This window comes from Lithobates pipiens, unplaced genomic scaffold (genome assembly GCF_037356315.1).
Source record: "Lithobates pipiens isolate NorthernLeopardFrog02 unplaced genomic scaffold, aLitPip1_a1.2 Scaffold_16, whole genome shotgun sequence".
Classification (NCBI taxonomy): domain Eukaryota; kingdom Metazoa; phylum Chordata; class Amphibia; order Anura; family Ranidae; genus Lithobates; species Lithobates pipiens.
In genome coordinates, this window is record NW_027507748.1 from 236,892,560 (window position 1) to 236,919,807 (window position 27,248).

General features: G+C 43.8%; 1 protein-coding gene across 7 annotated transcripts in view; it reads right to left on the minus strand.

Annotated features, from left to right (window-relative positions):
• Positions 1-4,589: 4,589 nt before the first annotated feature.
• Positions 4,590-27,248, minus strand: part of LOC143982462 (membrane cofactor protein-like) — a 233,715-nt gene continuing 211,056 nt past the window's right edge. For all 7 annotated transcript variants that reach the window (XM_077481196.1, XM_077481198.1, XM_077481192.1 and 4 more), the window contains 3 exons: positions 25,930-25,953; positions 21,310-21,345; positions 4,590-7,605 (listed from right to left, as the gene is read on the minus strand). In XM_077481196.1, the coding sequence (XP_077337322.1) occupies positions 7,544-7,605; positions 21,310-21,345; positions 25,930-25,953 (122 nt within the window). In that variant the 3' untranslated portion in view covers positions 4,590-7,543. The remainder of the gene's footprint in view (positions 7,606-21,309; positions 21,346-25,929; positions 25,954-27,248) is intronic.

Consider the following 27,248-nt stretch of genomic DNA (forward strand, 5'->3'; position numbering starts at 1 on the left):
TTCCGACCCTGTGTACAAGGGCTAATAGGTTTTGGTCTAAGATTGCCCTGTATTTGGCTCCATCCAACTTCCCAAAAACTCTTACCAGCTTCCCTGTCCCTGCTGAAGAAAAGCATTCCCACAACATGATGCTGCCACCACCATGTTTCACGGTGGGGACGGTGTGTTCAGGATAATGTGCAGTGTTAGTTAGTCTTCCACCACACAGAGTTTTGCTTTTAGGCCAAAAAGTAAAATTTTGGTCTCATCTGACCAGAGCACCTTCTTCCACATGTTTGCCGTGTCCTCCCACATGGCTTTTTGCAAACCTCAAATGGGACTTCTTATGGCTTTCTTTCAACAATGGCTTTTTTCTTGCCACTTTTCCATAAAGACCAGATTTGTAGAGTGCACGGATAATAGTAGTCCTATGGACAGATTTTCCTACCTGGGTTGTGGATCTCTGCAGCTCCTCCAGAGCTACCATGGGCTGCTTGGCTGCTTCTCTGATTAATGCTCTCCTTGCCTGGCCTGTCAGTTTACGTGGATGTCTTGGTAGGCTTGCAGTTGTGCCAGGCGCTTTTCATTTTCAGATGATGGCTTGAATAGTGCCCCGTGAGATGTTCAAAGCCTGGGATGTTTTTTTATAACCTAACCAAGTTTTAAACTTCTCCAAAACGTTATCCCTGACCTGTCTGGTGTGTTACTTGGCCTTCATGATGCTGTTTGCTCACTATGGTTCTCTAACACACCTCTGAGGGCTTTACAGAACAGCTGTATTTATACTGAGATTAAATTACACACAGGTGGACCCCATTTACTTATTAAGTGACTTCTGAAGGCAAATGGTTCCACTAGATTCTAGTTAGGGGAATCAGAGTAAAGGGGGCTAAATACAAATGCATGCCATATTTTTCAGATATTTGTAAAAAAAAATTGAAAACCATTTATCATTTTCCTTCCACTTCACAATTATGTGCCAATGTGTGTTGGTGTCTCACATAAAATCCCAATAAAAGACATTTACGTTTTTGGTTGTAACATGACAAAGTGTAGAAAATTTCAAGGGGTACGAATACTTTTTCAAAGCACTGTAGTAAGTTAGGGGGATTAATTTCCAAAGCAAAAATCTTTAAACCTTCCCTTTTTTTTATGTTTTCGCATCTTCCTCCAAAAGGACATACCCATGCATATTCTGGTTGAAGTGGGTATACCGAGGCTATGGCTGATCCTGGTATATATATTTTTTTCAGCTGGCAATGCTGAAAAGTGTAAAAGCAATCTGAGTGGATAAAAAGTCGCTGCATTGCTTTTAAATGCAGTGGAACCTTTCTACCCCCCCCCCCCCCCCCACACACACACACACACACACTTTCCTGGGCTCTCCCATCCAAGTGTAGCCCAGGACTAAAGCCGTCAGTTTGGCTCATGTAAACAGGCTGTTAACAGCCTATGAAAGCATCAGATCAAATCAATCTCAGATTGAGCTGATGCTTTTAAGGAGAGATCTCTCAGTAAACTGTACCTGGCCTCACACGCAAAAAGAAAACACATACATGGGCCATGCACGCATATGTAAATGGTGTTCGCACCACACGTGAGGTATCACAAAGAACGATGCAGCAAGAGCAACGATTCTAGCACCAGACCTCCTGTGTAACTCTAAACTGGCAACCTGTAAAGGCTTTTAAACCTTCGCCCATGGATAATTTAATGTACCATAGTTTGTCGCTGTTCCACGAGCACGTGCGTGTTTGGTATCTATTTACTTGATGTAAAATCATTTTTTTATATTTTATCAAACAATTGGGTATTTTATTGGGTTTTTGTGCATTAAAATTCACAAAAGTGTATTTTTTCCCAAAAACATTGCATTTGGAAAACCACTGCACAAATACTGTGTGACAAAAAAATATTCTCTAGGGCATCTGCTTAAAAAAAGGTTGTTCCAAGCAATTTTCTAGCAAATAAAGTTGATTTTTACATATACTGTATTTGAGAAGTGCCAGAGCTGGCCCAATGTTGGTGGTTAAAGTGTTTAGGGACACTTTGGTCTAAGGTGCCATGTTTGATAAGACTTGTATGCTCATTGAAAGGGCTTCCTAAGGGTTGGATGAGGTGGTTATAAAAACAGTAAATTATATGTTCACAAGAGCAGTTTAGAAACTGTGTAATTGGATGTTCCCTACCCATATTGTATTTAAATGTCTTTTGTCTGTGATGTTAGGAAAGACAATTTCTTAGTTTATATCAGAATACTCATTTGAGATCATTAAAGTATAACTAAAAGCAAAACGTGACGGGTTCTTAACTTAAGTTAGGGAGTTCCCCCTATTTGTCCTGTATACCATCATGGAAAGTGAAAGTAAAAGAAAATTCAATGTTTTGGGTTGACACCAGAACAGTGATAGAGGGGAAATCTTCCAATGGTGACACCCCAGGTTTCCTGCCTATTGGAATGAATGGGCATGGCTTCAAAGCACCTTAAAAGCTCAGAAAATGGGAGTTTTTAACCAATTTTTTGGGGTAAAAGCGCCCCGCTAGTGTCTGAAAAGCGCTGCTAAAACAAGCTGTGCTTTAGCGCCGTGGCCACAACCCCAGTGGGAAAGGGGTCTTAGAAAGGTTTTATTTCATTCACCGTCACTTTCTTGCTAAAGCTAGGAGCTTTCCTAAATATGGCCCTAGGCAGCACTAGAAGGGAGTATTGGTGCTAATTAACCTCCCTGGCGGTATTCCCGAGTCTGGCTAGGGGTGGAAGTTTTACACCAAAAGCGGTAACCCCGAGCCAGACTCGGGACCGCATCGCTGAATCCATGAGGAGGTTTACTTACCTTCTCCCTTGGATCCAGTGATGTCCCCGCGCTGTACGATCGGCTCGCTCTCCGCTCGATTCATCACGGAGTCGATCTCCGTTCCCTGCGAGCGTTGCGACGCACGGGGACGGAGATCGCCGCCAAATTCAAAAAGTGAAACACACAGTATACATACAGTATAATGTAATCTTACAGATTACATTGCTGTATGTAATTATTTCACATCCCCTTTGTCCCTAGTGGTCTGCCCAGTGCCCTGCATGCAGTTTTATATTATAAAAACTGTTCTTTATGCCTGGAAACTGGAGATTGTCCATAGCAACCAAAACTGTCCCTTTACATCAAAAATGATTTTAGACCAGCTAGAAAACAGCGATAATAAATTGTAATCACTTGCAGAATTGAGCGATAGCGATTTGTGGGGAGATCCGTCATCAAATATGGAAAAGTAATGACAGTGACAATTCTGCAACTGAGCAAATTTCAGTGTTTTGGATTTGATTACATTATTAAATAATTTTTATCATTGTTATATTATTTGGTATAATTATTTATTATATTATAATTTATGATTTCATTTTTCATACTTAATCATACCCGGGATGTCTGCTAGACTCTGGTTTGGACAGATTTAAGTTAATTATTCCTAAGAATTACAGGACTACAATATAAAACACCAAATTTTCATGCAAAATAATTGTACCGCTTTTAGAACCTAAAATCCGAAATATTCATACCGCCAGGGAGGTTAAAGTGGGGTACCCCTTAAAAAAAAAATTAAAAGTCAGCAGCTACAAATACTGCAGCTGCTGGCTTTTAATAATTGGACACTTACCTGCCCCAGGGTCCAGCGATGCGGGGGAACGAAGCCCCCCCCTTGTTCCCCGCTCTGCTCGCGGCACCGTCATGCATACTGTGGGCACCCGGCTGTGGCTTCACAGCCGGGCACCCACTGCGCATGCGCGAGCGGCGTAGGGCGCCGTGTTACGCCGTACAGTCACCTGGGACACGTGACAGGTCCCAGGTGAATGTGTGGCGCAAGGGGAAGTGATGTCACCAGCCCGGGCAATGAAGAAGGCAGACTACGAGGGACCCCCTAGCAACCGGTATTTAGAGGTGAGTAAAAATTTATTTTTTTGCCAATTATTTATTTTTTTATGAATTTTAAGCAGCTTTTCATTTTTTGGTGGCAACACCACTTTAAGGTTTCCATAATATGTAAAATATAACCATTTTCATGTAAAACAACGTAACTATGATTATTTATATTCATTGTTTCATTATGAATAATATGATAATTAGATTGCTCCTTGGATGTATTGATAGTTCCTGGTATGCTATAAATCCACTCTTGCAGTTAATCCAATTAGAGGCTTGATAATGAGAAAAACCCCCGAGTAGGGCCCTTGGTTATGGAGGACTGCCGGCCACAGCAAGGGAGCATCTTTCTAAGAAGCATGCAAGTCAAACCATTGTTTCTAAGTTTATTAAAGTTCTTCACTATTAATGTACTACTTTTATATCCAAGCAGTTTAGAGGCTTTTAGCACATTGAACCCTTAAGTGTCCAGGGTGTGCCCGATTTTGTTTTCTCTTTTTTGAATATTGATACTGAGGCTTTGAGAGTGTTACACAATATGACAAGCCCTCACATATTTTTTTTTTTGTTATGATGGGGTCAACATAATTTGCTGGATATCGGACTGAACTTTGAGGGAAAATAATCGAGTTTTGTATGAAGTGCATGAACTAAACTGATGAAAAGCTAAAGTGCAAAAATTATGGCACCAACAAGAAGTCCTTTTCAAGTGATTTTTTATTCCACAAGGTGCAGATCAACTTTTATTCAGCAGATCCATTTCAAGACTTTGGGATCAAAATGTTGGATGCTGCTGGTATAAAAGACATGAAAAGGAATCAACAGTGGTGCTGTTAAAACTTTTGTATTTACAGTATATATCGATAACCGGAGGCTGAAGCTTGCTCATACTAGAGGTGTATGACTTTGTGGTATAAACTCAAATGAAGTGTTGTGTGGTCGGTCATAGTACATCATTCTGATATAAATATACAAAACATTTTATATTTTATATACACCTTCACTTCAAATTCATATCCCTATTTTCTTTAGCAAGGACACATTAAATTGAATTGGAACACAGAAAATTGTGAAAACTAAGCAGGCATTTATATAAGGCTCTATAAATACATACAAAATATGTCCCAGATGCATACAATTTCTTTTCTTTATTAGTCCCCATTGGATTTGGATTAGAAACCCTACCCACATGTATGCAGTCAAATGTTTTTTTTTTTTTTTTTAAAGTTACATTTTTTCTTTTCTCTGAATAATGAACAACAGGAGCAGAATGATTGCTACAATGTGCTACTTTGTGGGTATGTATAATATAAGGCCCTTCAGAGTGCACTATAACTAAAGGGCAAGTTCACCTCTTGCATAAAAGTGACTGTAGACAAAGGGCCCCAGTAGGAACAGAGCAGTTTTGAAAAATATTGATTATTATATGTACCATACCTGGAGGTTATACATTGGACACTCAAATCCTTCCCGCTGCTACCTACAGGCCCTTTAACTGGATCTAATTTCCCGGTAGGCAGAGGAGGGCATTCTGATCATGTGACCACTGTGATTGGCTGTCACATGACTGGAAAGCTCCTGATCACAAGTATACATCGAGAACTTTCCATTACGTGTTAGTTGCTGTGCTTGGAGTGAGCAGTGACTGGCGCTTTCAGCACAGTAACTTGTTTACAGATGCATATAAGCATTTGCTCGGCATTAAAGCCCACCCGCTGATAGGCTGCATATACAGTGAATATAAAAATCGACATACCCCTGTTAAAATGCCATGTTCCTGTGATGTAAAAAAAAAAAAAAAAAAAGATACAAAGATGAATAGTTTCTGAACTTTTTCCACCTTTAATGTGACCTATAAACTGTACAACTCAATTGTAAAACAAACTTAAGGGGGGGGGGATGTAGCAGAAATAGGAGTCAGTACACACCTTTCATCATTTAAAGTTCCTCCGAATAACCCCCAAATAAAGTTCAGCTGTTCTAGTAGGTCTTTCATTTTCTTACGAAGAAAAACATCCAAGCCCAGATAAATTTTGCAAAAACACATCTGAAGTCTCCCAAAAGCATGTGGGAAAATGTGTCATGGTCTAATAAATCCAAGGTTGAACTTTTTGGTCATAATTCCAAAAGATATGTTTGGCACAAATACAACACTGCACATCACCAAAAGAACACCATATCAACGGTATAGTGAAGCATGGTGGTGGCAGCATCATACTCTGGGGCTGTTTTTCTTCAGCTGGAACAGGGGCCTTAGTCAAGGTAGAGGGAATTATGAACAGTTCCAAATACCAGTCAATATTGGCACAAAACCTTCAGGCTTCTGCTAGAAAGCTGAACATGAATAGGGACTTCATCATTCAGCATGACAACGACCCAAAGCATACATCCAAATCAACACAGGAATGGCTTCTCCAGAAGAAAATTACAGTTTTGGAATGGCCCAGCCGGAGCCCAGACCTGAATCAGATTGAAAATCTGTGGGGTGATCTGAGGAGGCCTGTGCACAGGAGATGCCCTCGCAATCTGACAGATTTGGAGTGTCTTTGACAAGAAGAGTGGGCAAATATTGTGAAGTCAAGATGTGCCATGATGATAGACTCATCCAAAAAGAGCTCTGTATTTAAATCAGAAGGTGCTTCAACAAAGTATTAGTTTAAGGGTGTGCACACTTATGTAACCATATTATTGCAATTTATAGGTCACATTAAAGGTAGAAAAAGTTCTGAAATTATTTATCTTTGTCTCATTTTTTTTTACATCATAGAAACCTGACATTATAACAGGGATGTGCAGACTTTTTATATCCACTGTATGTGCCATGTCAGTGGGAAGACGTTAAGCTATGACAAAGATACCTGGTATCCGTACTGGGTACGGTAACACCATATTAGTCATTTCAGTCTCTCTGCATTCCCTCTTATTCATATCATTGGACCTTAAATGTAGACTTAGCGTGTCAAAGTGCATTAATGTGCAATGCGGCAAGACAGCCCATTTTGAAATTTTCCTTTAACAGACTTGCAACAATTTTTTTACAATGCAGCGCATTAAAATGGACATATGCTTCACATTTGTGTATCATGCACTAAATCTCATGTGCCTTGTTGCCGGCTGACTATGTGTATTGGGGTGCAATTCAAAGTAAATGGCATAACAACCCACCGTACTTAGTTTTATGCATTACTGCTTGTTACAGTAACACACTGTATAGTGAACATTACCAAAACAAAAAGTCTGAGTGCAGTCCCCTACAATACAGTTCTACATAATTTATAGAACCCCTACCAGTATATACAGTTATTTGCAATTAAAACTTTTAGGCCCAACCCTCTTATCCCATGCAAATCTAATGTGAGTCTAGGAATGTATTTTTTAGCTTACAAACATGATGCAAGGCACAATTTTTAAAAGGTAATAATAATCGCAAGTGCAAAATGAGCATAACAAAAAAATAAAAAATATGAAATCTGTGTTAAAATATTGCCTATACCTTTTGAAGTACTTTACCACTGAAGATAACTTTTTTAACATAAACTTAGTGCAATTAATCAGAAGAATATCAAGGCATTTCATAGGCACTTCACATCAGGCAGGTTTTAGTGCAACAGCAGACAATGCATCTTAAGAAATATTCTTTTGCGATTTACATCTCAGAAGTGATGACTTGTTACATGTCCCATCAGGATCATTGTGAGCATAACAATTCTCTTTCCTTTAAGGGAAAAAAAAAAAAAAAAGAGTACAATTACATAACTGTATAAAGAAAAAAAGGCTGCACACTTGAAAAGCTAAGATGGTTTGATCACTACTGTATTTAACGGATAAACAAGACAGACATGATATACAATGTGAAAAGAAAACGGTCATAGGAAAGATGCATATGCAGGCATTCACAAGCTCCTTCATAAAATGCTATGTTCCTAGTCATTGACCCAAAATAAGCATACACAGCCAGTTAGGCGTTGAGCTTTATACTTTTATTGTATTGCTGGTCCCCGATGTGTCCTGGGAACTGTGTGTTTCCCAGAACACAACGGGGGGGGGGCTTCTGCAGCAGTCTGTCCCGGAAGTGGGTGCAGATACCTGGATTATCCAGGTAACTGCACCCCCTCCCCCCTGAAAGGTTCCGATTGTGGCACCGGAGGGGGGGAGGGATCAGATGAGCGGAACTTCCACTTCAGGGTGGAGGACCGCTTTAAGGACCAGCCTCGTTTTGGAATTTAGGTATTTACATGTTTTTTTGCTAGAAAATTACTTAGAACCCCCAAACATTATATATTGTTTTTTTTAAACACCCTAGAGAATAAAATGGCGGCCATTCCAATACTTATTTTCACAAAGTATTTGAACAGCGGTCTTACAAGCGCACTTTTTTTTGGAAAAAATTCACTTTTTTTAAATAAAATAAAAAAGACAGCAATAAATTTAGTCCAATTTTTTGTTATATTGTGAAAGATAATGTTACGCCGAGTAAATTGGTACCCAACATGTCACACTTCAAAATTGCGCCCGCTCGTGGAATGGCGTCAAACTTCTAACCTCAAAAATCTCCATAGGCGACGTTTAAAAAATTCTACAGGTTGCATGTTTTGTGTTACAGAGGAGGTCTAGGGCTAGAATTATTGCTCTCGCTCTACCGATCGTGGCAATACCTCACGTGTGGTTTCACCACCGTTTTCATATGCAGGAGCTACTCACATATGCGCTCGCTTCTGCGCGCGAGCTTGTCGGGACGGGGCGCTTTAACCACTTCAATACCAGGCACTTAAACACCTTCCTGCCCAGACCAATTTTGAGCTTTCAGCGCTGTTGCACTTTGAATGACAATTGCGCGGTCATGCTACACTGTACCCAAATGAAATTTTTATAATTTTTTTCCCACAAATAGAGCTTTCTTTTGGTGGTATTTGATCACCTCTACGGTTTTTATTTTTTGCGCTACAAATAAAAAAATACCGAAAATTTTGAAAAAAACGTTTTTTTTGTTTCAGTTTCAAAACTTTGTAAATAAGTACGTTTTCTCCTTCACTGATGGGCACTGATGGGGCTACACTGATGGGCACTGATAAGGCGGCACTGATGGGCACCAATGATGTGGCACCAGTGAAGTGGCACTGATGAGGTGGCATTGATGGACACTGATAGGCGGCACTGACAGGCGGCATGGATGGGTGACACGGATGGGCGACACGGATGGACACTGATAGGTGGTACAAATTGGCACTGATAGCTGGCACGGATTGGCATGGATGGGCGGCACAGATGGGCATGGATAGGCGGCACAGATGGGCATGGATAGGCGGCACAGATGGGCATGGGTGGGCACTGATAGGCGGCACAGGTGGGCACTGATAGGCGGCACAGGTGGGCACTGATAGGCAGCACAGGTGGGCACTGATAGGCGGCACAGGTGGGCACTGATAGGCGGCACAGGTGGGCACTCATAGGCAGCATTGGTGTTATACTGTACTAATGGATGCCAATCAGTGCCAAACAATAATGCATGCCAATCAGTGATGCCCATTGTGGGCACTGATTGGCATCCATTATGGGCACTGATTGGCATCCATTGTGCTGACTGGCATCCCTGGTGGTCTAGGGAGGATTACCTTTTGCTTAGCATCCCTGGTGGTCTGGTGGCGTCCCTGGTGGTCCAGTGTGGGCATCCTCGGGGGGGCTGTGCTGATAATCGATCAGCACAGACCCCCCCTGTCAGAGGAGCAGCCGATCGGCTCTCCTCTACACGTGTCTAACAGACGCTAGTGAGGAAAAGCCGATCACCGGCTCTTCCTATTTACACTGTGATCAGCCGTGATTGGACACGGCTGATCACGTGGTAAAGAGTCTCCGTAGTTGCCGGGTGTCAGACGTCCGATCAGAATTATGAAACCACTTTGCCACCGTCAATTTGTAATAGGGCGGGCGGCAAGTGATTAAAAAAATAAAAAAATTCTTATTTATTTTACTTTATTTTATTAATTTTTTCACTGTTTAAAAAAAAAAATGGGTCACTTTTATTCATATTACAAGGAATGTAAACATCCCTTGTAATAGAAAAAAGCATGGCAGGTCCTCTTAAATATGATATCTGGGGTCAAAAAGTCCTCAGATCTCATATTTGGACTAAAATGCAAAAAATAAATAAATAGTTATTTGAAAAAATGACAACAGAAAAATGTTCCTTTAAGAGGTAAGGGTGGAAGTGATGTTTTGATGTCGCTTCAGCCCTCCCATGGTATGGAGAAGGGTGGGGGCCATCTTAGCCTCACTCTTCTCCATACCCAGGACATGACAGGTCCCGATCCCCTCCGCCGATATCAACGGCTCTGGTAAGCGGCAGAGGGCACGGGAGAGCGGTGGGTGGCACCTCTCCCGCTGCCGATAACGATGTTCTTGCTGCGAATCCGCCGCGGAGACCACTATTATCGTAGACACGACCACCTCCTGTAAAGATGGATATCTTGGTTGTGGCAGGAGCTGCTGCCGTTACCAAGATATCCCTGTTGTAAGTGCCGAAGTGTGTGTACAGGAGGCGGTCGGCAAGTGGTTAAAGGTAATTTACTCAGAAAAGCAACTAGCATTTTTCGGTAGATCAGTTACAGCAGCATACACTTTTCTTTCATGACAGATTTCTTTTAGCACACAATACTACCTGATTTGAAGCCAAATTGAACACCATCAAGTTGAAAACTAACTAGATATATCACAAGTTAAAAAAAGCTATGAATTTGTGAAAAAAAACTTCATTCTCAACAGAACATAAAAACACATGTCTACATGAAACATGAAAGCCTGGTACAAACTACAGGAAAACTTGAGCATGAAAAGTGAGGTTATTCTTTTAAGGCCCGTACATACGATCAGACTTTTTGAAACAAACATGCAAATTAGCTGTTTTAAAGCAACATCCGTCCGTGTGTACGCTCCATAGGACAAACTCTTTTGGTTTTCATTGGACAAATGTTGGCTGTGCGAACAAACTTTTCGACAACGTAAGTCCGATGGAACAAAGTCCGATTGTGTTTACAGAAACCCATCAGATTTTACAAACACGCATGCTCAGAACCAATGCAAAAGACCAGACAACAATACAGAAGTTGACCAAAGGTGGTGGTAAAGAGCAGAAAAACCACATGATTTGGTGAAAGTTGACAGAAAAAGTGCGATCGTGTGTATGCTTAACAAGTTCAGGGCCAACGCCCTTTGTACAGAAATCCACGGCAAAGTTTGTTTAAAGTCCGATCGTGTGTACGAGGATTTAGAATTGGAAATTAAAAATGGGATTTTTATAACAGCTTACCAATAAAACCCTTTTCTTTGATGTACATCAGGGGACACAGAGCCATTGTTACTACTATGTGGGTTATAGGGCCACTGATAGGTGATGGACACTGGCACTCCCTAAAGCAATAAGTGTACTCCCTATATAACCCCTCCCACTACTGGGAGTCCTCAGTTTTGTAGCCAAGCAATACAAGTGTATACCCAGAAGGGAGGGACCTCTGTGTCCCCTGATGTACATCAAAGAAAAGGATTTTACAGGTAAGCTGTTATAAAAATCCTGTTTTATTTTCTTACACCAGGGGACACAGAGCCATAGTATTTACTATGTGGGATATCCCATAGCAATGGCCACTGAAGGGAGGGAGACACAACAAAAAAGTAGGGCAAAAAGGAGGCCAGAGGACTCATACTGCAGCCTGCGGTATACTGTGCCCAAAGGCAATATCCTCATAACCTTTAATATCGATTTCATAAAATCTGATAAACGTATCAACCGAAGCCCAAGACGCGGCCTTACAGATCTGAGCCATAGAGGCCTGATGATGCACCACCCAAGAGGCACTAATCGCCCTGGATGAGTGTGCGCTAACATGAAAAGGAAGAATTTTCTTCTTTAAGTTGAAGCTTGAACAATCACTTGACAAATCAATTTGGAAAATAGTGGATTTTGATGCTGCCTGTCCACATTTTGGACCCTCCGGCAGTACAAACAAAAATAGGATTTTTGTACTCACCCTAAAATCCTTTTCTCTGCAATTCCCCGACTGACACAGTTCCTCTCTGTAACAAAATGGGTTGTCAGCCCTATCACTGGAGATAATTAGGCAAGTTGTAATACAACACTTCAGAACTTTTAGTTCCGCCCAGGGGGAGGTCCCTAGGCTACAACCCCACAGCCTGCTCTAGCAGAACTCAGAACCTCAACAAACAGTATAACGTAAAGAGAAAAAGGTGGGACGGGGTGCTGTGTCGGTCGGTGAATTACAGAGAAAAGGATTTTACGGTGAGTACAAAAATCCTATTTTCTCTTATATTCACCGACCGACACAGCTCCTCTCTGTAACAAAATGGGACATCCCCAGGCAGTGCCAAACGAGGGGTGGGAAAAACAGCATAAAAACTTCATCCACCATGGCAAGTGGGAACTAGTGAAACTAAACCCACAAAAAAACAGCAGTGTGTGGAAAACACTACCACATAACCGGGTATCCTCAACCATATGCGGAAGTAATGCAACAGTGCATTAACATAACAGAACTGCGTTTTTAACGAAAAACCAGGAAAAAATACAGATTGCATATTTAATTGCAACTACATGGCCGCCTGCAAAACTTTGCGACCAAAACAGGCATCAGCCAATGCACTGACTTCGACCTTGTAGAACTTGGTAAACGTATGGACAGATGACTAGGTCGCCGCCTTACACGCCTGAGCGACCGACGCTTGGTGTCGGAAGGCCCAAGACGTTCCGATTGCCCTTGTAGAGTGGGCCGTGACCGGAAAGGGGGGCACCTGCCCCTTCAAGGCGTAGGCTTGTACTACAATCTGTCTGATCCACCTGGAAATGGCGGCCGACGAGACCACCATACCCTTCTTTGGACCAGCCACCGAAACAAACAGCGAGTCTGACTTACGAAAGGGAGCCGTGAAGGTCCACCTCTTTGGGATGCTTCTGCTTAGGACACAACGATGGATGGTAATACAATGTCCTCATTGATATGAAAAGCCGAGACCACCTTGGGCAGAAAAGATGATTGCGGACGCAACGCCACCTTATCCCTGTAGATGACCAGATAGGGCGACTTGCAAGACAAGGCCGCCAATTTCAAAACCCTCCTAGCCAAGGTAATGGCCACTAGAAAGACCACTTTCTGGGAAAGAGTCAACAGGGGGATCTCCCTGATATTTTCAAACGGCGGTTTTTGAAGCGCCGACAACACCAGGTTCAAATACCATGGGGGTAACGGTGGGCACACCAGAGGGACTACATGTTGTACCCCCTGAACGAAGGTACCCACTAAAGAGTGGGATGCAGGGGTCGTTGAAAAAAAAAGACAGCCAAGGCTGAGATTTGCCCCTTGATGGTGCTCAATGCCAATCTCTGGTCTACTCCTTGCTGGAGAAAGAGCAGGATGCTTGCTATAGAAAAGGAACGCGGATGCCATCCCTTCTCACACATGGAGATGTAGGCCTTCCAGGTACGATGGTATATCTTCCGAGAAGAAGATTTCCGTGCCCTCAACATAGTTGGAATCACCGAATCCGACAGACCCCGGTTCCTCGACACCTGGCTCTCAATAGCCATGCCGTTAAAGCCAGCGATGGTAAAGCAGGATGAAAGTTTGGACCTTGAGATAGAAGGTCCTCCCGTAACGGCAGGCACCAGGGAGCGTCTGCCACCAGACGCACCAGGTCTGCGTACCAGGTCCGCTGAGGCCAATCTGGGGCAACCAGGATTACTAGAATCCCCTCGGCTTGCACTCTGCGAAGCAGACGTGGTAACAGTCTCAGTGGAGGGAAGGCGTAGATCAGCTGGTACTGATCTCATGGAGCCATCAGCGCATCTGACACGACTGCCCACGGGTCTCTTTTCCTGGACACGAATCTTGGCACCTTCCGATTTAGACGGGAGGCCAATAGATCCACATCTGGTGTGCCCAACTTCAGGCACAGAAGCCTGAATGTCTCCGGATGCAATGCCCATTCTCCTGGGTCCAGCATCTGTCGACTCAGATAGTCCGCCTGCCAGTTTTCCACTCCCGGGATGTAAATGGCCGACAGGGCCGGTACATGTCGCTCTGCCCACCGAAGTATGTGAGCGACCTCCCGAGCAGCGGCTGAGCTTCTTGTTCCCCCTTGGTGATTTATGTACACCACAGCCATGGCGTTGTCCGACTGTATCCTGATCGGACGCCCTTGAAGACACATCGTTTATGTGTGGAGGCACAGCCTGATCGCTCTCAATTCGAGCAGATTGATCAGCAACCCAGATTCTTCCATTGACCAGAGGCCCTGAGCCATCTGAATCCCCATCACTCCACCCCAGCCGGATAGACTGGCGTCCGTAGTGATCACCGTCCATTTTAGAGGAAGGAATGATTTTCAGGACTGAATCACCAGGGACCTCAACCACCAGATAAGAGAGAGTCCCTGACTGGCTGGCCCACCTGGATCTTTCGATCCAGGGACAACTGAGGTTTATCCAAATTTCAACAAGATCTCCTTCTGCAGTACTCTGGTGTGGAACTGGGTGAAGGGTACTGCCTCGAAAGAGGCTACCATGAGTCCCAGTACTCTCATGCAAAACCGGAGCGACGACCACTTGCGGTCCATCAGCAGTTTCACCGCGGACCTGAGAGTCTGCAATTTGTCTGAAGGGAGAAAAACTCTCACTTCCTTGGAGTCCAACAGTAAACCTAGGTACTACAGATGCTGGGTCGGCACAATCACAGACTTCTTTAGGTTCAGCAGCCACGCAAATTCTTGCAGGGTCTGCATGGTGATCGCCACATCCTCCTCTAATTCTGAGGACAGAAGATGCTCTCAGGCAGGGGTCAAGTCCTGGGGAAAAAAGTGTGGGAACTCCCACCTAAGATCCACTCGCCCACCAAAAAAAAAAAAATGATACGCTCATATGCACGAACGCTTCAAAAGTGGTATTTTTAATCCAATTTTCGTACTGTGTGTATGAAGCTTAACTGTTAGTACATAAAAAAAAAAAATCCTCAATAAACATAAATACGGTAATTCTCTGAATAATCAGCATTCATTCCATTGTGCTTCCATGCAAATGTGAACATCATGTTCTGATCTTTATTGGGGAATTTTATTTTGTATATAGAGTGTTTATGTGGTGAGTTTACACTTTTCATTGAATAGAGTTTGGATAACACAGGGTTAAACTGAAAGATCATAATTTAACTGCACATTATATGGACAGAATGCTTGGGGAGATAGTGATGTGTTCCTGCTTAGGAGAGGTATGTTAGCTTGGGGGGCTGCAAACTATGCAGGGCTCCAACACACTCTCGCTGCTATTCCAACCCTTCACATATTTCCACATAAACTTCCCTCCTGGCATTAAACTTTGCCAGGTATTGTGCTCAGCTTATCACCCCAAACTGATGCTCTTCCCTCAGCTCACCTCTCTCCCTGCATGTCCTGTGAGCAAAATAGCTGTGCTCCTCCTCTGGGTTCTCTCATCATATGGCACTGAAGATAGAGGAGGGGGGATTCAGCAGGACACACAGAGCAAGTATGCAGGGGGGGGGGGGGGGTGAGATGAGGAAACAGAAAATCAGGAGGGGCTGGTGGGGAAGAGCGCATCACGAGAGGTCTGACTAAATACAATCTCTTAGCAGCAGGGACCTGATCTACACATCAGCTAGCTGTGATTGACAGGTAGATCGAAGTGGAATCTGTCATGGGGCCCCCTACTGGCAATGCCTTACTACTGTGAGCTGTGTCGGCTGTGTCGGCAGCTGCTGGTGTAGCACCTGCCACACAGCTTGCATACTTCAAAGTCTTGCAGGACACGGCTGCTAATGGGAACTGAGTTCCTGTTGTGGAAAAAGTACAGGAACTCCGTTCCCATGCGTTCCCGCAGGACTTGAGCCCTGCTCTCAGGAGGAGATCGTCCGGGTAGCCCACGATCGCGATCCCATGTTGTCTCAGCAACGCCAATAGTGGAGCCAGTACCTTAGTAAAGACTCGGGGGGCTGATGCCAGATCAAAAGGAAGAGCCACAAATTGGTAATGGGCTTCCCGGACTTCAAAACGCAGAAACTTTTGATGCAGAAGGCATATGGGTATGTGCAAGTACTTATCCTGGATGTCTAAGCGAACTGATTCCATCCTGAACCTCTGCACTTTACAAAGTGATTGAGGGCTTTCAAGTCCAAGATCGGACATACCCCTTCCTTCTTGGGAACCACAAACAGATTTGAGTAGAATGCCTGGAAGCGTTCCAATTCCAGAACTGGTACAATCACCCCCTGATTCAGCAAGTCCCTTACCGCCCCCAACAGGGCATTCCAGCAAACCGGGGATACGGGTATGCTGGAGGGGAACAATCTGTTTTTTGCGGCCAAGAGAGAAACGATCTTGTAGCCCGTGGAAATCAGATCGCAGACCCATTGGTTGGATAACCGGGAGGACCATCCTGTCGGGCTGGGGACGTTTTGTCGAAGCACCGGGCGGACGAAAAAGCCATTTGTGAGCGGAAAAAGAGGGCCCTTGCCTTCGGCGTGGCTCCTTAGCCTTCCTGGCCTGTGGGAGTAGAGTACTCTTACCACCAGTGGCATTTTTAATAATGTCATCCAACAATGCTCCAAAGAGCCGGTCGCCAAGGAAAGGAAGATCCGTCACGGCTTTCTTGGTCAGCAGACCAGCATTTTAGCCAAATTAGGCGCCTCAGCACCACAGCTGACACTGAAGCCCTGGATAACAGAGGGCAAGTATCCAGGGCCGCGTCAGACATACTTAAGGCCTTGTACTAGTTGGTCTGCTAGTTCCACGCAGATAGGGGAGGCCTGTTGCTCTCCCAATTCGCGGTGCAAAATCTTTGCCCACTCAGTCAGTGTCTGCGACACCAGTGCGGATGCCAGTACAGGTCGCACGGCTGACCCCACAACCGTAAACAAGGAACGAGCCACCGCCTCGGCCTTCCTATCCATGGGATCCTTGAATGCAGGAGTCCCCTCAACTGGGATCGTGGTTACTTTGTTTAACCTGGATACTGGGGGGTCCACGAACGGAGGAGCCGACCACTTTTTTTAGAAGGCTTTCCTCAAAGGGGTAATGCACTGCCATGTATTTGGTGACCGCAAAGGTCCGTTGCGGGCGACCCCATTCCTTGTAAATGAACTTATCAAAATAAGTCAGATACGGGAACACCTTAGGTGAACGTGCTGGCTTGCGGGACCCAAAAGGGACCGGTACATCAGCAGAGGGATCCGCTGGCTCCTGAATCTTCAGGGTATCATGCACAGCTGTGATAAGTGCTCCAACTAGTGCTTTGCCGCGCACGGACCCGGATATAGGGAGTCATCCTCACTGTCTGAATGGTCCTGGTCAGCGTCATCTGACAAGACAGAACAGGGGTGACCGGCCTCAGCAGGACCAGAGTCTGCGTCAGAGCTCTCCCCAGAGGGGGTGCAGGGGCCGCTTTTTAGCACCTTTCTTCCCACATACCGCCTCTATCCTGGCAACAAACTAATTGAGAACCGCCGTAGGGTATCCATAGGGACCTCGCAGTCCGCAGGTGACCCGGTTGCAATTGTATGGATTTCGGGGGAAGAAACACCAGTTTCTGAAGCCATGCTGACCCTACCCTGTCTGCCATCTGAAGGGGACTTAGGACAGTGACAGTCCCACCCTCCTGCTGCCGCTGGCTGAGGGGCTCTAACCCGCTGGACTCACCACCCTGGGCCGTTCCGCGCTGTATTACCGCAGTGCCTGATGATCCCCAGCGCTCCCAGATGCAGAGATAGCAAAGCTGTGTCGGCGGCCGGCCAATCGCACGATCGGTGAATGATCAGACACACGTGGTCAGAACACATGAGAAACCTCCCTGTGATGACCCAACAGGAAGCAGAGGGCACAGGGGCAGCAGCTAGAGCACAAAAACACGGTCCAGCTACAAGAACATGGCTGCCAGTGTTCTCAATAGGGACTCACCAGGAAAATGGCCGCCTGAAGCCAGACTGACCCTTGGCCATACTTCAAATGGCTGCTGAACAGTGCTGTGAGGGACTAGAGAGAACATGTGGCAGACACAGTGCTGCACCAACACAGGGGGAGACTACACAGGCATCCAGCGGGACAAGCTGCAGGACCCAGGCACCCAGCACAGCTAAACCCCCAGGTGAGAGCCCAGACACACACACACCGCTCAGCACATGTACAGCCCCCCTGTGAGGGGGGGAAAGGAGGGGAGTTAGGGACAGGGGAGAGAAGAGAGGGGGGGCCACTGAATCGACCTGCCAGGGAGTGCCCAGCTGCTCCACCCTGCCAAGGCATGGAGAGCTGTACTATTTATATATATATATATATTATATATAATATATATAATATATATATATATTTTATATCTTTAGCACCATTTGGGGTATTTATGTTTTTTATTGTTCCACAGAATGGAGCCCCTTTGTTACATTGTTCCAGACACTCTGCGTTATGCCCATACTCATGTTCCCTGTGTTCCTATAGGACCCTACTACCACAGGTTCCGGAACAGGCATTCCTTTCGGCCCTAGCACCCCGGCGGTGTGTTTGTTTCACACTAAGCAGATACGTGAGTTTTACAGGGATGACCACCTTATCCTCCCTGTATGTATGTTCATTTCTTGTCCATGAATGGTTGATGTTGATATATTTACCTCTTTTTATAGATGTATCGTGCATCCGTCCCTGATGATTGGATGAAACGAGTCGGGCCTAACCTAGATGCAATGCATACATACTTACATGGTCTTTGGATTCAGGCAATGCCGTGGATTATAACTGCTATATTATAATGATTTTTATGATTGAGGACAATACTACTGTATATTGTATATTCTATTCATGTTTTTATCATGTAAATGTTTTTGGATTCATGCTTTGTTACACTATGTGCCATTATTGCATGTATTGTCTGCCATGTACCTACTCAATCATGGCAAACAAATAAACAAGTATTTATGTTTTACTTTGACTCCTTCGATTAGCTACAATATAAACACCTCATTTAAAGTCCCGACCTTTTTTCTCTAAGTATTAGAGGAGTTCCTGGTCCCATTACCACTCAGCTTGAAGCATAAAGTCAAGTAGGTTATAGTCCAGCGCTAATAGCTGCTATTAATCCTAGCCTGGTAAAGTATAATGTGTCAAAGGGAAAAGCCTGTGTCACCAACCTGAAACAAGCCATCCTCCTGCTCTGTCCCTCCACAGCCAGCAGCAGCTACACACATACCGTGCTTTAACAACTTCCGGCATGTGTGGCCGACGTCTGAAAGGAAAGGGGGGCCATAATTTGCACGGGGGGCATGGCTAACGGCGTCAAAGGAAAGTGTTTTCTCGCACGAGCAGTGTTCTGTGAAACAGCAGACATGGCGGGGGGGGGGGTTTAATCCTCCGCTGAGCGGTCGGCGCGGTCTGTCTCCCTTTTTTTTTAAGGAAACTGCTTTGGCATATAAAAAAAAACATTGGGGGTGCAGGAGGAGAACCAAACCCCCCGTTCTTACCGGAGGATTTGCTTGTGGCCAGAGGAGAGGAGAAATAGTCACATAGTTTGTAAGGTTGAATAAAGACACCAGTCCACCCTGAGTGACTGTCTACAATTGTCCCTATCCCTGTACATTGCACACTCACATCAGTCCCTACCGTCAAGAAGCCCACAATCCAAGGTCCCCATTCATATACTAAGGGCAATTTTGGACACAAGCCAATTAACCTACCTGCATGTCTTTGGAGTGTGGGAGGAAACTGGAGCACCTGGAGGAAACCCACGCAGGCACAGGGAGAACATGCAAACTCCAGGCAGGCAGTGTCATGGTTAGGATTCAAACCAGTGACCCTTTTTACTACTAGGCGAGAGTGCTAACCACTACACCACTGTGCCACCCTAAATGAAAGCGTCTGTGCTGTTTCCAGCATCAGGTCGGTGAGTGCTCAATACAGCCCCCATAGGCATGACAGCATTATACATAGAAGGAGAAATTCCTGAGAAAATCTTCCTTACCTTTCCTTTTAGGGTTATCTGAGATAAAACCCAAATCTTCACCCTTCACAGTGGGCTCCGAAACCTTCAGGAAATGTTCAGGAACAAGGAAACCTCAAGTTACCCACAATCCTGGACCTGTGACAGCACCCTGCCAGTAAAAAACGTTATGGCCTTACTACCAGAAAGTACTGGATCCCAGGGTCCAGCTCTCTAAAAGAGAAGCGTTCGGAAGCAAAACATTGCTTCTTTGGACACCATTCATTTAGCCCCTGAAAGGACATCAGAATGGATCTGGTCAGCATGGCCAGCTCCAGCAGGGAAGCTTCCAATGGAGCTCAGCACAGCACATCTTTACTCGTGACCAACACCTGCTGTGGAAATTGCATCAAGATATTTTGAAGGGTCGAAAGACATACTGAAGTATCACAAAAAGCTAGCTCTTTTTCATACATGGGTACCTTAATTTTCTCACCTTCATCCTGGCCCATCAAAGTATTTTTAGTCATTTTAAAATAGATGGTAAACGTGGTAACCAAGTAAATATTTGCAAAAAAAGATCACCCTGGGCTGTGACTGCTCGAACAGTAAACAAAAATATGCCACCTCTAGATGCCATCATACTAGGGGGTGAGTGAAACTAATTTGTACAGTAACTTTTCAAACGTTTTAGAGAAAAACTGGATATTTCAGTGTATTTTTTGCCTTCACTGCAAAATGCTTAGAAGATGAGAAAGACAGCAAAATTAATGTTGTTTTTGAGTGTTTTAATGGTGCAATGGGCTTTAAATGACCTCTGAGTATTAGGGAACTTTCAAACTATTTTTGACCTTTTCTTGTAACCCAAATAAAAGAGCCTTAGCTGGGAACATGAGGCTGGATTACTGCACTAAACGTGGTATATTGTAATTACTGTCAGTTTGTTGTTTGCATATCATAATGTGTACTTTTTTGGTGCCCATTTTTTTCAGAATTTAGCTTTTGTTTTCCATATATTGTAACTACTGCCCAGTTCTTCCTACATAAAACGTAAAAAATGAGTTTCATGCATATTATAAGATGTGCCTATTTGCTGGCTGCGTACTGTTCCACTGGCCAGAGGATTCCCAGCAAACTATGAGTATTTAAAGACAGCAGCAACAAAACTTGCTTGACTCAGACTTCAGACTGAACTGACAAAAATGGGCAAGTCAATTCTCTCACTCTTTCATTTGTGAGTTTGAATGTCAGTGTAATTTATTGAGCTTTATATTCAACATGCAAAATTTAACTGACAAAAAAGTTAAGTATTTTTAACCGATTTTCTAGTCATTGCTATAAAGAGAAAATCTGTACAAAACCATTCAAATTCACCCAAGACATTCACTGTCATACTTTATCAGCAGAGTAAAGTCTATTAGAAGCAATTACTAAACAAATTTGTTTTCTTACCCAGGACTTGTGCAGCATCATTCGCAGCATCGTTCGCTAAAAGACATAAAACAAATTAAAGATTTATGAAGAGGAATTAAAAAATAAAGATAAAATTGATTCCTTAGCTCTACAAAACTCCAACAAAGAAATTCATAAAAAAAAAAAAAAAAATCACAAAATATATGGCACGTAATAAACAGGATGTTTGACTTACCGTAAAATCCTTTTTTTTTTAAGTTCATTAGGGACACATAGCCAACTGGGTTATACTGCTGAATCTGACCCTGGCAAACAAAAAAGCTGCTAGCCAGTGAGTTATATCCCTCCCAATCATGCTTCATTTTTGTGCAAAGGCTGTATTAGGAGTGATCATAAGACATAGGGGTGGCACCTTAATGAAAGCTAAGAAAGCGGCTTTACAGTAATTCAACAATTTTGTTTTCCTAATTGATTATTATTCTACTGGTTGAACTAGATGGTCTTTTTCAACCTATGTAACTATTAAGGGACACAGGGTCAGAAGGTTTTCTGAGACTGCTGGGACATCCCAAAGCAGTCCAACTGAGAGGTGGCCAAAACAGTAAACCAAAGACCAACATGTTCACAAGCATTGGGTGCTAGTTGCAGCTCTATAAACTGCCCTACATCCAAGCTTGGCACCAGATGAGACCTAAACAGTCAACATGTAAATGTATGGATGTGTGAACAGTAGACTAGATGGCAGCCTTGCAAATCTGGGAAACAGATACCTTATGCTGAAAAGCCCTCTGAGGCACTTACTGACCTAATGGCCTTGACAATAAAAGCTGACACGTATACTTAAGCCTAAAGGTTTGAATGATGAGCTGTCTAAGGCACCTAGAAATGGTGGAACGAGAGGCAGACTGTCCCTTACAGGAAACCCTCAAGAATGAGGGAGAGCGTCAATCTACCTGAAAGAAGACCCAGAGAGTCTTGAACAGTTCATACTACATCCAAACAAACAATGGGCAAGAAAAATAAGACAACCAACCTCATCTCTACTTAGAATAACCACTTGCCCGCCAAAAGATTTACCCCCCTTCATGATCAGGCCATTTTTTTGCAATATGGCGCTGCACTACTTTAACTGACAGATGTGTGTTCATGCAACACTGTACACAAATCAGTGTGGACTCTTGGAGGCAGTGGAAAAGGATCTGGGCCTCTCTGCCAAAAAACAGTTCTAGTTGACACTTGAGAATAAGATTACGCCAATATTTGGGACTGAAATGCACCTGTGGGCATAGGGCTGTTTCCACTAGTGCAACTCCAAAGTCGCACAATTGAGAGTGTGACTTTGAGATGCGACTTCAGTGCGACTAAGGTGTGGCTTTGGATGTGACTGATTCAAATTTACACACTGGGTCAGAGTTGCATCCAGTGTCGATCAGAGTGGTGTAGGTACCGTTTCAGAGTTGCTGCAGCTTTGAGTGGCATAGATTGGAACAGGTGCTATTGAAATCAATGGGCTGTGACTTGTAATGCAACTATCCAAAGTGGTATGACAAAACGCACTGGTGGAAACGAAGACTAAATAACACTATGATCTTGTGTATGAATCTTTCTTCTTTGTAATTACTAATGGATGTAAGTAAACATTTCCATAACACCAGAAAAGCAGAAACAGGTAAATGTGATTATATGCAGCTGGCCCGCACTGTAGCAATAAAACGAGAGTGCGTGGTCAGCAAGTGGATAAAAAAAGGTTCTCAACAAGAGTCCCAACTCAAAATCAAGTTTGGGGTGGAAGAACTTGACTGGCCTTCAGAGAGTCCTGGCCTCTTCCCGACAGAGCACCTTTGGGTTGAATTAGAGCGGAAAATATGAGCCAGGACTACTCATCCAAAATTAGTGCCTGATCTCACAATGCGCTTCTGAAAGAATGGTCAAACATTCCCATAGATACACTAGTAAACCTTGTGGACAGCCTTTCCAGAAGAGTTGAAGCTGTTATAGCTGCAAAGGGTAGGCCAACTCAATATTGAAACCTACAGACTAAGACTGGGATGCAATTAAAGTTAACGTACGTGTAAAGGAAGCGTCCCAATCTTTTTGGTAATATAGTGTATATTGACTCAAATTGGATTGGAGAAAGATCAGAATGGGTCCCACTGAGTACTTCCTGAGATACAACTTACTTGCCTCACACCATGTGAAGTACACTTTCCAGGTGCAATGGTAGACCTTACAAGAAATTTGAAGAGGACTAACAAAAGCAGAATCAGATAGGCCCCTATCGTTTAAGACCTCAGCTTCAACAGCCATGCTGTCAAAGCCAGCGACTGAAGCTTGGGACCAAAAGATCTGGGCAAGTTGGAAGAACCCATGAAGAATCTGCAAGGGGACTGCTGGGGTCCGAGTACCACATCTGTTTGTGCCAATTTGGTGTGATGAGTATCATTGTAATGCCATCTCAATTCTGCAGAACAGATGAAGAAGCTTTAGAGGAGGAAATGCAAAGCTCAAGCCAAACAGATCCCTCGGAGTCCCTAGGGCATCCACTGCAATCTGGACCTTAAGACAAAATTGCTTGCTTTGTTATTGAAACTGGAAGTGTTCTTTATTTGCAGTAAGTGTCTTGAAACTCATCTGGGTGAAAAGATCATTCCCAGAAGCCAGACTTTGTTAACTGATGCCAGAGGAGAGATCCAGCAATAAAGGGACAATGGAATTGTTCAAAGCTCCAGTGCATTGGTTGGAAGACAAGTTTGCTCCAGTGAGCAAGTCCCTTGCACCTAATTGGACATCAAGGATGCTTTCTGTTCCTTTTAATTCTAAGAAATGTGTCCTTTTGGAACATTAACCCTTCACTGCCAGTTCTGTATGCAGTGCAGACTTATAGAACTGCCTGCAGGGGGCCAAGTCCGTATTATTCAGCTAAAATGACCCCCCGCCACTTCTCTACCTGCCACCCGCTGCTTCCTCCCCCTCCTGAACTGCCTAAAATGCCTGCTCTGTCTCCCCCACACTGTCCTTTGTCTACTACAGCTGTCCCCCCAGCATCAGCGCCCCCCCACCGGCCAGAACTGATCTCCATGGATCCGTTGCGATTGCCTGCTTCCTCCACTGCCACTCTTGCAGGTAATTGCACTGTTAACCCTTTTTTTCCCCTCAATGTTGCCCCTCCCACTGGCATTCTCTTCAGTGCACCCCCTCACTCACGATCCCCAGCAGGCCCTCCATGTAGCTTGGCAAGTGGCATTCCCTGCAGCTGCTGCCTGGGAGGAGGGCGAGTGCAGTTTCAGGATGGAGAGCAGGGTGGATGTGGGGCTGGTAAACATATGTTAACCAGCCCCCTTCTTTTCCTAGGAGAACATAGTTAGTGTTCAGTACTAAACTTGGTGGCATATGTTCAGCGGTTATGTCAGGGGGTCATGTGTTCAGTTGTCACGATCGGTGGCATAGTAAACAGTGATTACTATGCCACCATTTATAAATGAGAGCCGCTATTCAGAGGTTTGCTTAGACCCCTGATGTCTGTCCAAAGAAAAAAAATAGGTAGAAAATAAAAAAAAATCATAGGAAGGCCTCTTTTACATAGGCGGCTCCCTGTTCAGCAGGGGATCAGTCTGCTAATTCCCCTACAGATGACAGGTCGGTCACTGCTCTGCTGTGCAGAGCAGAGATGGACACAGTCCCAACTGTTTTTTGCAGGCAGGATCGAATAGCGGCAGATGTCAGCGGACAGGTCCCCACTGACATCCGCCACTCAATAGGGGAGACAGGAGGGTCCGATCAGATCCGCCTGAAAAAAATTACAGGTGGACCTGATCGGACAGCTTGCGTGAAAGGGCCAGAAGGGTAAATTTAGACATGCGTCTAACTCGCCTTTGCCTCTGAAGCCCGAGCTAATCTCCAGAGGTTATTGGCAGGCGATAAGAAAACAAATTTTACAGTAACTAAAAGTTTGAGAAAAACTGGATATTTCAGTGTAAAATGCTTCGAAGATGAGAGACAGCAAAATGAAGGTCGTTTTTGAGCGTTTCAAGGGTGCAATGGGCTTGTAAACCCCCCCCAAAAAAAAGAAGAGCCTCAGCAGGGAACATGAGGTTGGATACTGCACTAAACATGGCATATTGTAATGACTGCCAGTTTGTTGTTTGCATATCGTAATGTGTTCCTTTCCTGTTTCATTTTTCAGAATTGCGCTTTTGTTTTCCATACATTGTAACTATTGCCCAGTTCTTCCCACATAAACTGTAAAAAATGTGTTTCCTGCTAAATCTGTTATAAGATTTGCCTATTTGCTGGTTACATACAGTTACAAATCACCTACTTCCCAGAGGATTCCTAACATACTAGGAGTACTTAAAGACAGCACAGAGGAAACCTGCTTGGGGGCTTGCCTTTGTATGACTGGGACTTCAGACTGAACTGACAAAAAGGGGCAAGTCAATTTTCTCACACCTTCATTTGTGAGTTTAAATGTCAGTGTAATTTATTGAGCTTTATATTCACATGCAAGATTTAACTGACAAAAAAGTAAAGTATTTGAAAACAATTTCTAGTCATTGCTATAAAGACAAAATCTGTACAAAACCATTCAAATTCACCCAAAACATTCACTATCATACTTAAACAGCAGAGTATAGATAATTACTAAATTCGTTTTCTTACCCATGCCTCCTGCAACAGAGTCCCCTAAAAGACATAAAACAAAATGAATGAATGATTTATGAAGATGAATTACAAAATAAAGATAAATTGATTCCTTACATAGCTCTACAAAACTCAAAGAAATTCAGTAAATAAAAAAAATCTCAAAAATATAAGGCACGTAATAAACATGATGCTTGACTTACCGTAAAATCATTGTCTCTGAAGCCCGCGGCTAACCTCCAGAGGCTACTGGCAGGCGGTGAGAAAAGTGATGTGATCCTCATCACCTGTTTTAATCTCAATTTGCCGACAAATGCTCCACAACTGCATGCCCCCCCCCCCCCCCCCCCAACGGCAAGTCTAAACAAAGCCTAGGGCCTTGTTACATAGTAGGTAAGGTCGAAAAAAGACACAAGCCCATCAAGTCCAACCTATGTGTGTGATTATATGTCAGTATTACATTGTATATCCCTGTATGTTGCGGTCATTTAGGTGCTTATCTAATAGTTTCTTGAAACTATCGATGCTCCCCCCTGAGACCACCGCCTGTGGAAGGGAATTCCACATCCTTGCCGCTCTTACGGTAAAGAACCCTCTATGTAGTTTAAGGCTAAACCTCTTTTCTCATTTTAATGACTGGCCACAAGTCTTGTTAAACTCCCTTCTGCAAAAAAGTTTTATCCCTATTGTGGGGTCACCAGTATGATATTTGTATATTGAAATCATATCCCCTCTCAAGTGTCTCTTCTCTAGAGAGAATAACTTCAGTGCTTGCAACCTTTCCTCATAACTAATATCCTCCAGACCCTTTATCAGCTTTGTTGCCCTTCTTTGTACTTGCTCTCTTTCCAGTACCAGAACCCATTTGTATCCATTATTCTATGAGAATTGGCTTTTTATACTAATTACTTCCATGGGATACTATGCGATTTCAGATGCGTGCATGTGTGGATATATATGAATTCTTCTTTTTTGTATGCCATCACTTTGTACATAGATAATAATACTCATGTTCAACCATGTATCATAGGTTCATGAGGTATGCTTTGTATATATGCCAAGTAAACAATTTTACAATTTCTCCTGCCACGTGTCTTGTGTCTCACTCATGATCCCAAAAACCCCTTTCTTTTTTCTGAATTAGGGATAGAGGTGTATGTTATCATACACCTCATTTAAAGTCCCACAACCACTTCTGTTTTCTAAAAATTCTAACATGATGTTCACTTTCTAAAGAATATAGAAAGCTGAAGACAGCAGATATGCATGTAAAACTTATGTAGGGAGATTAGTTTCATCCCTGTGTATCATCTGAGGATGTTCATTTCACTGGGTAT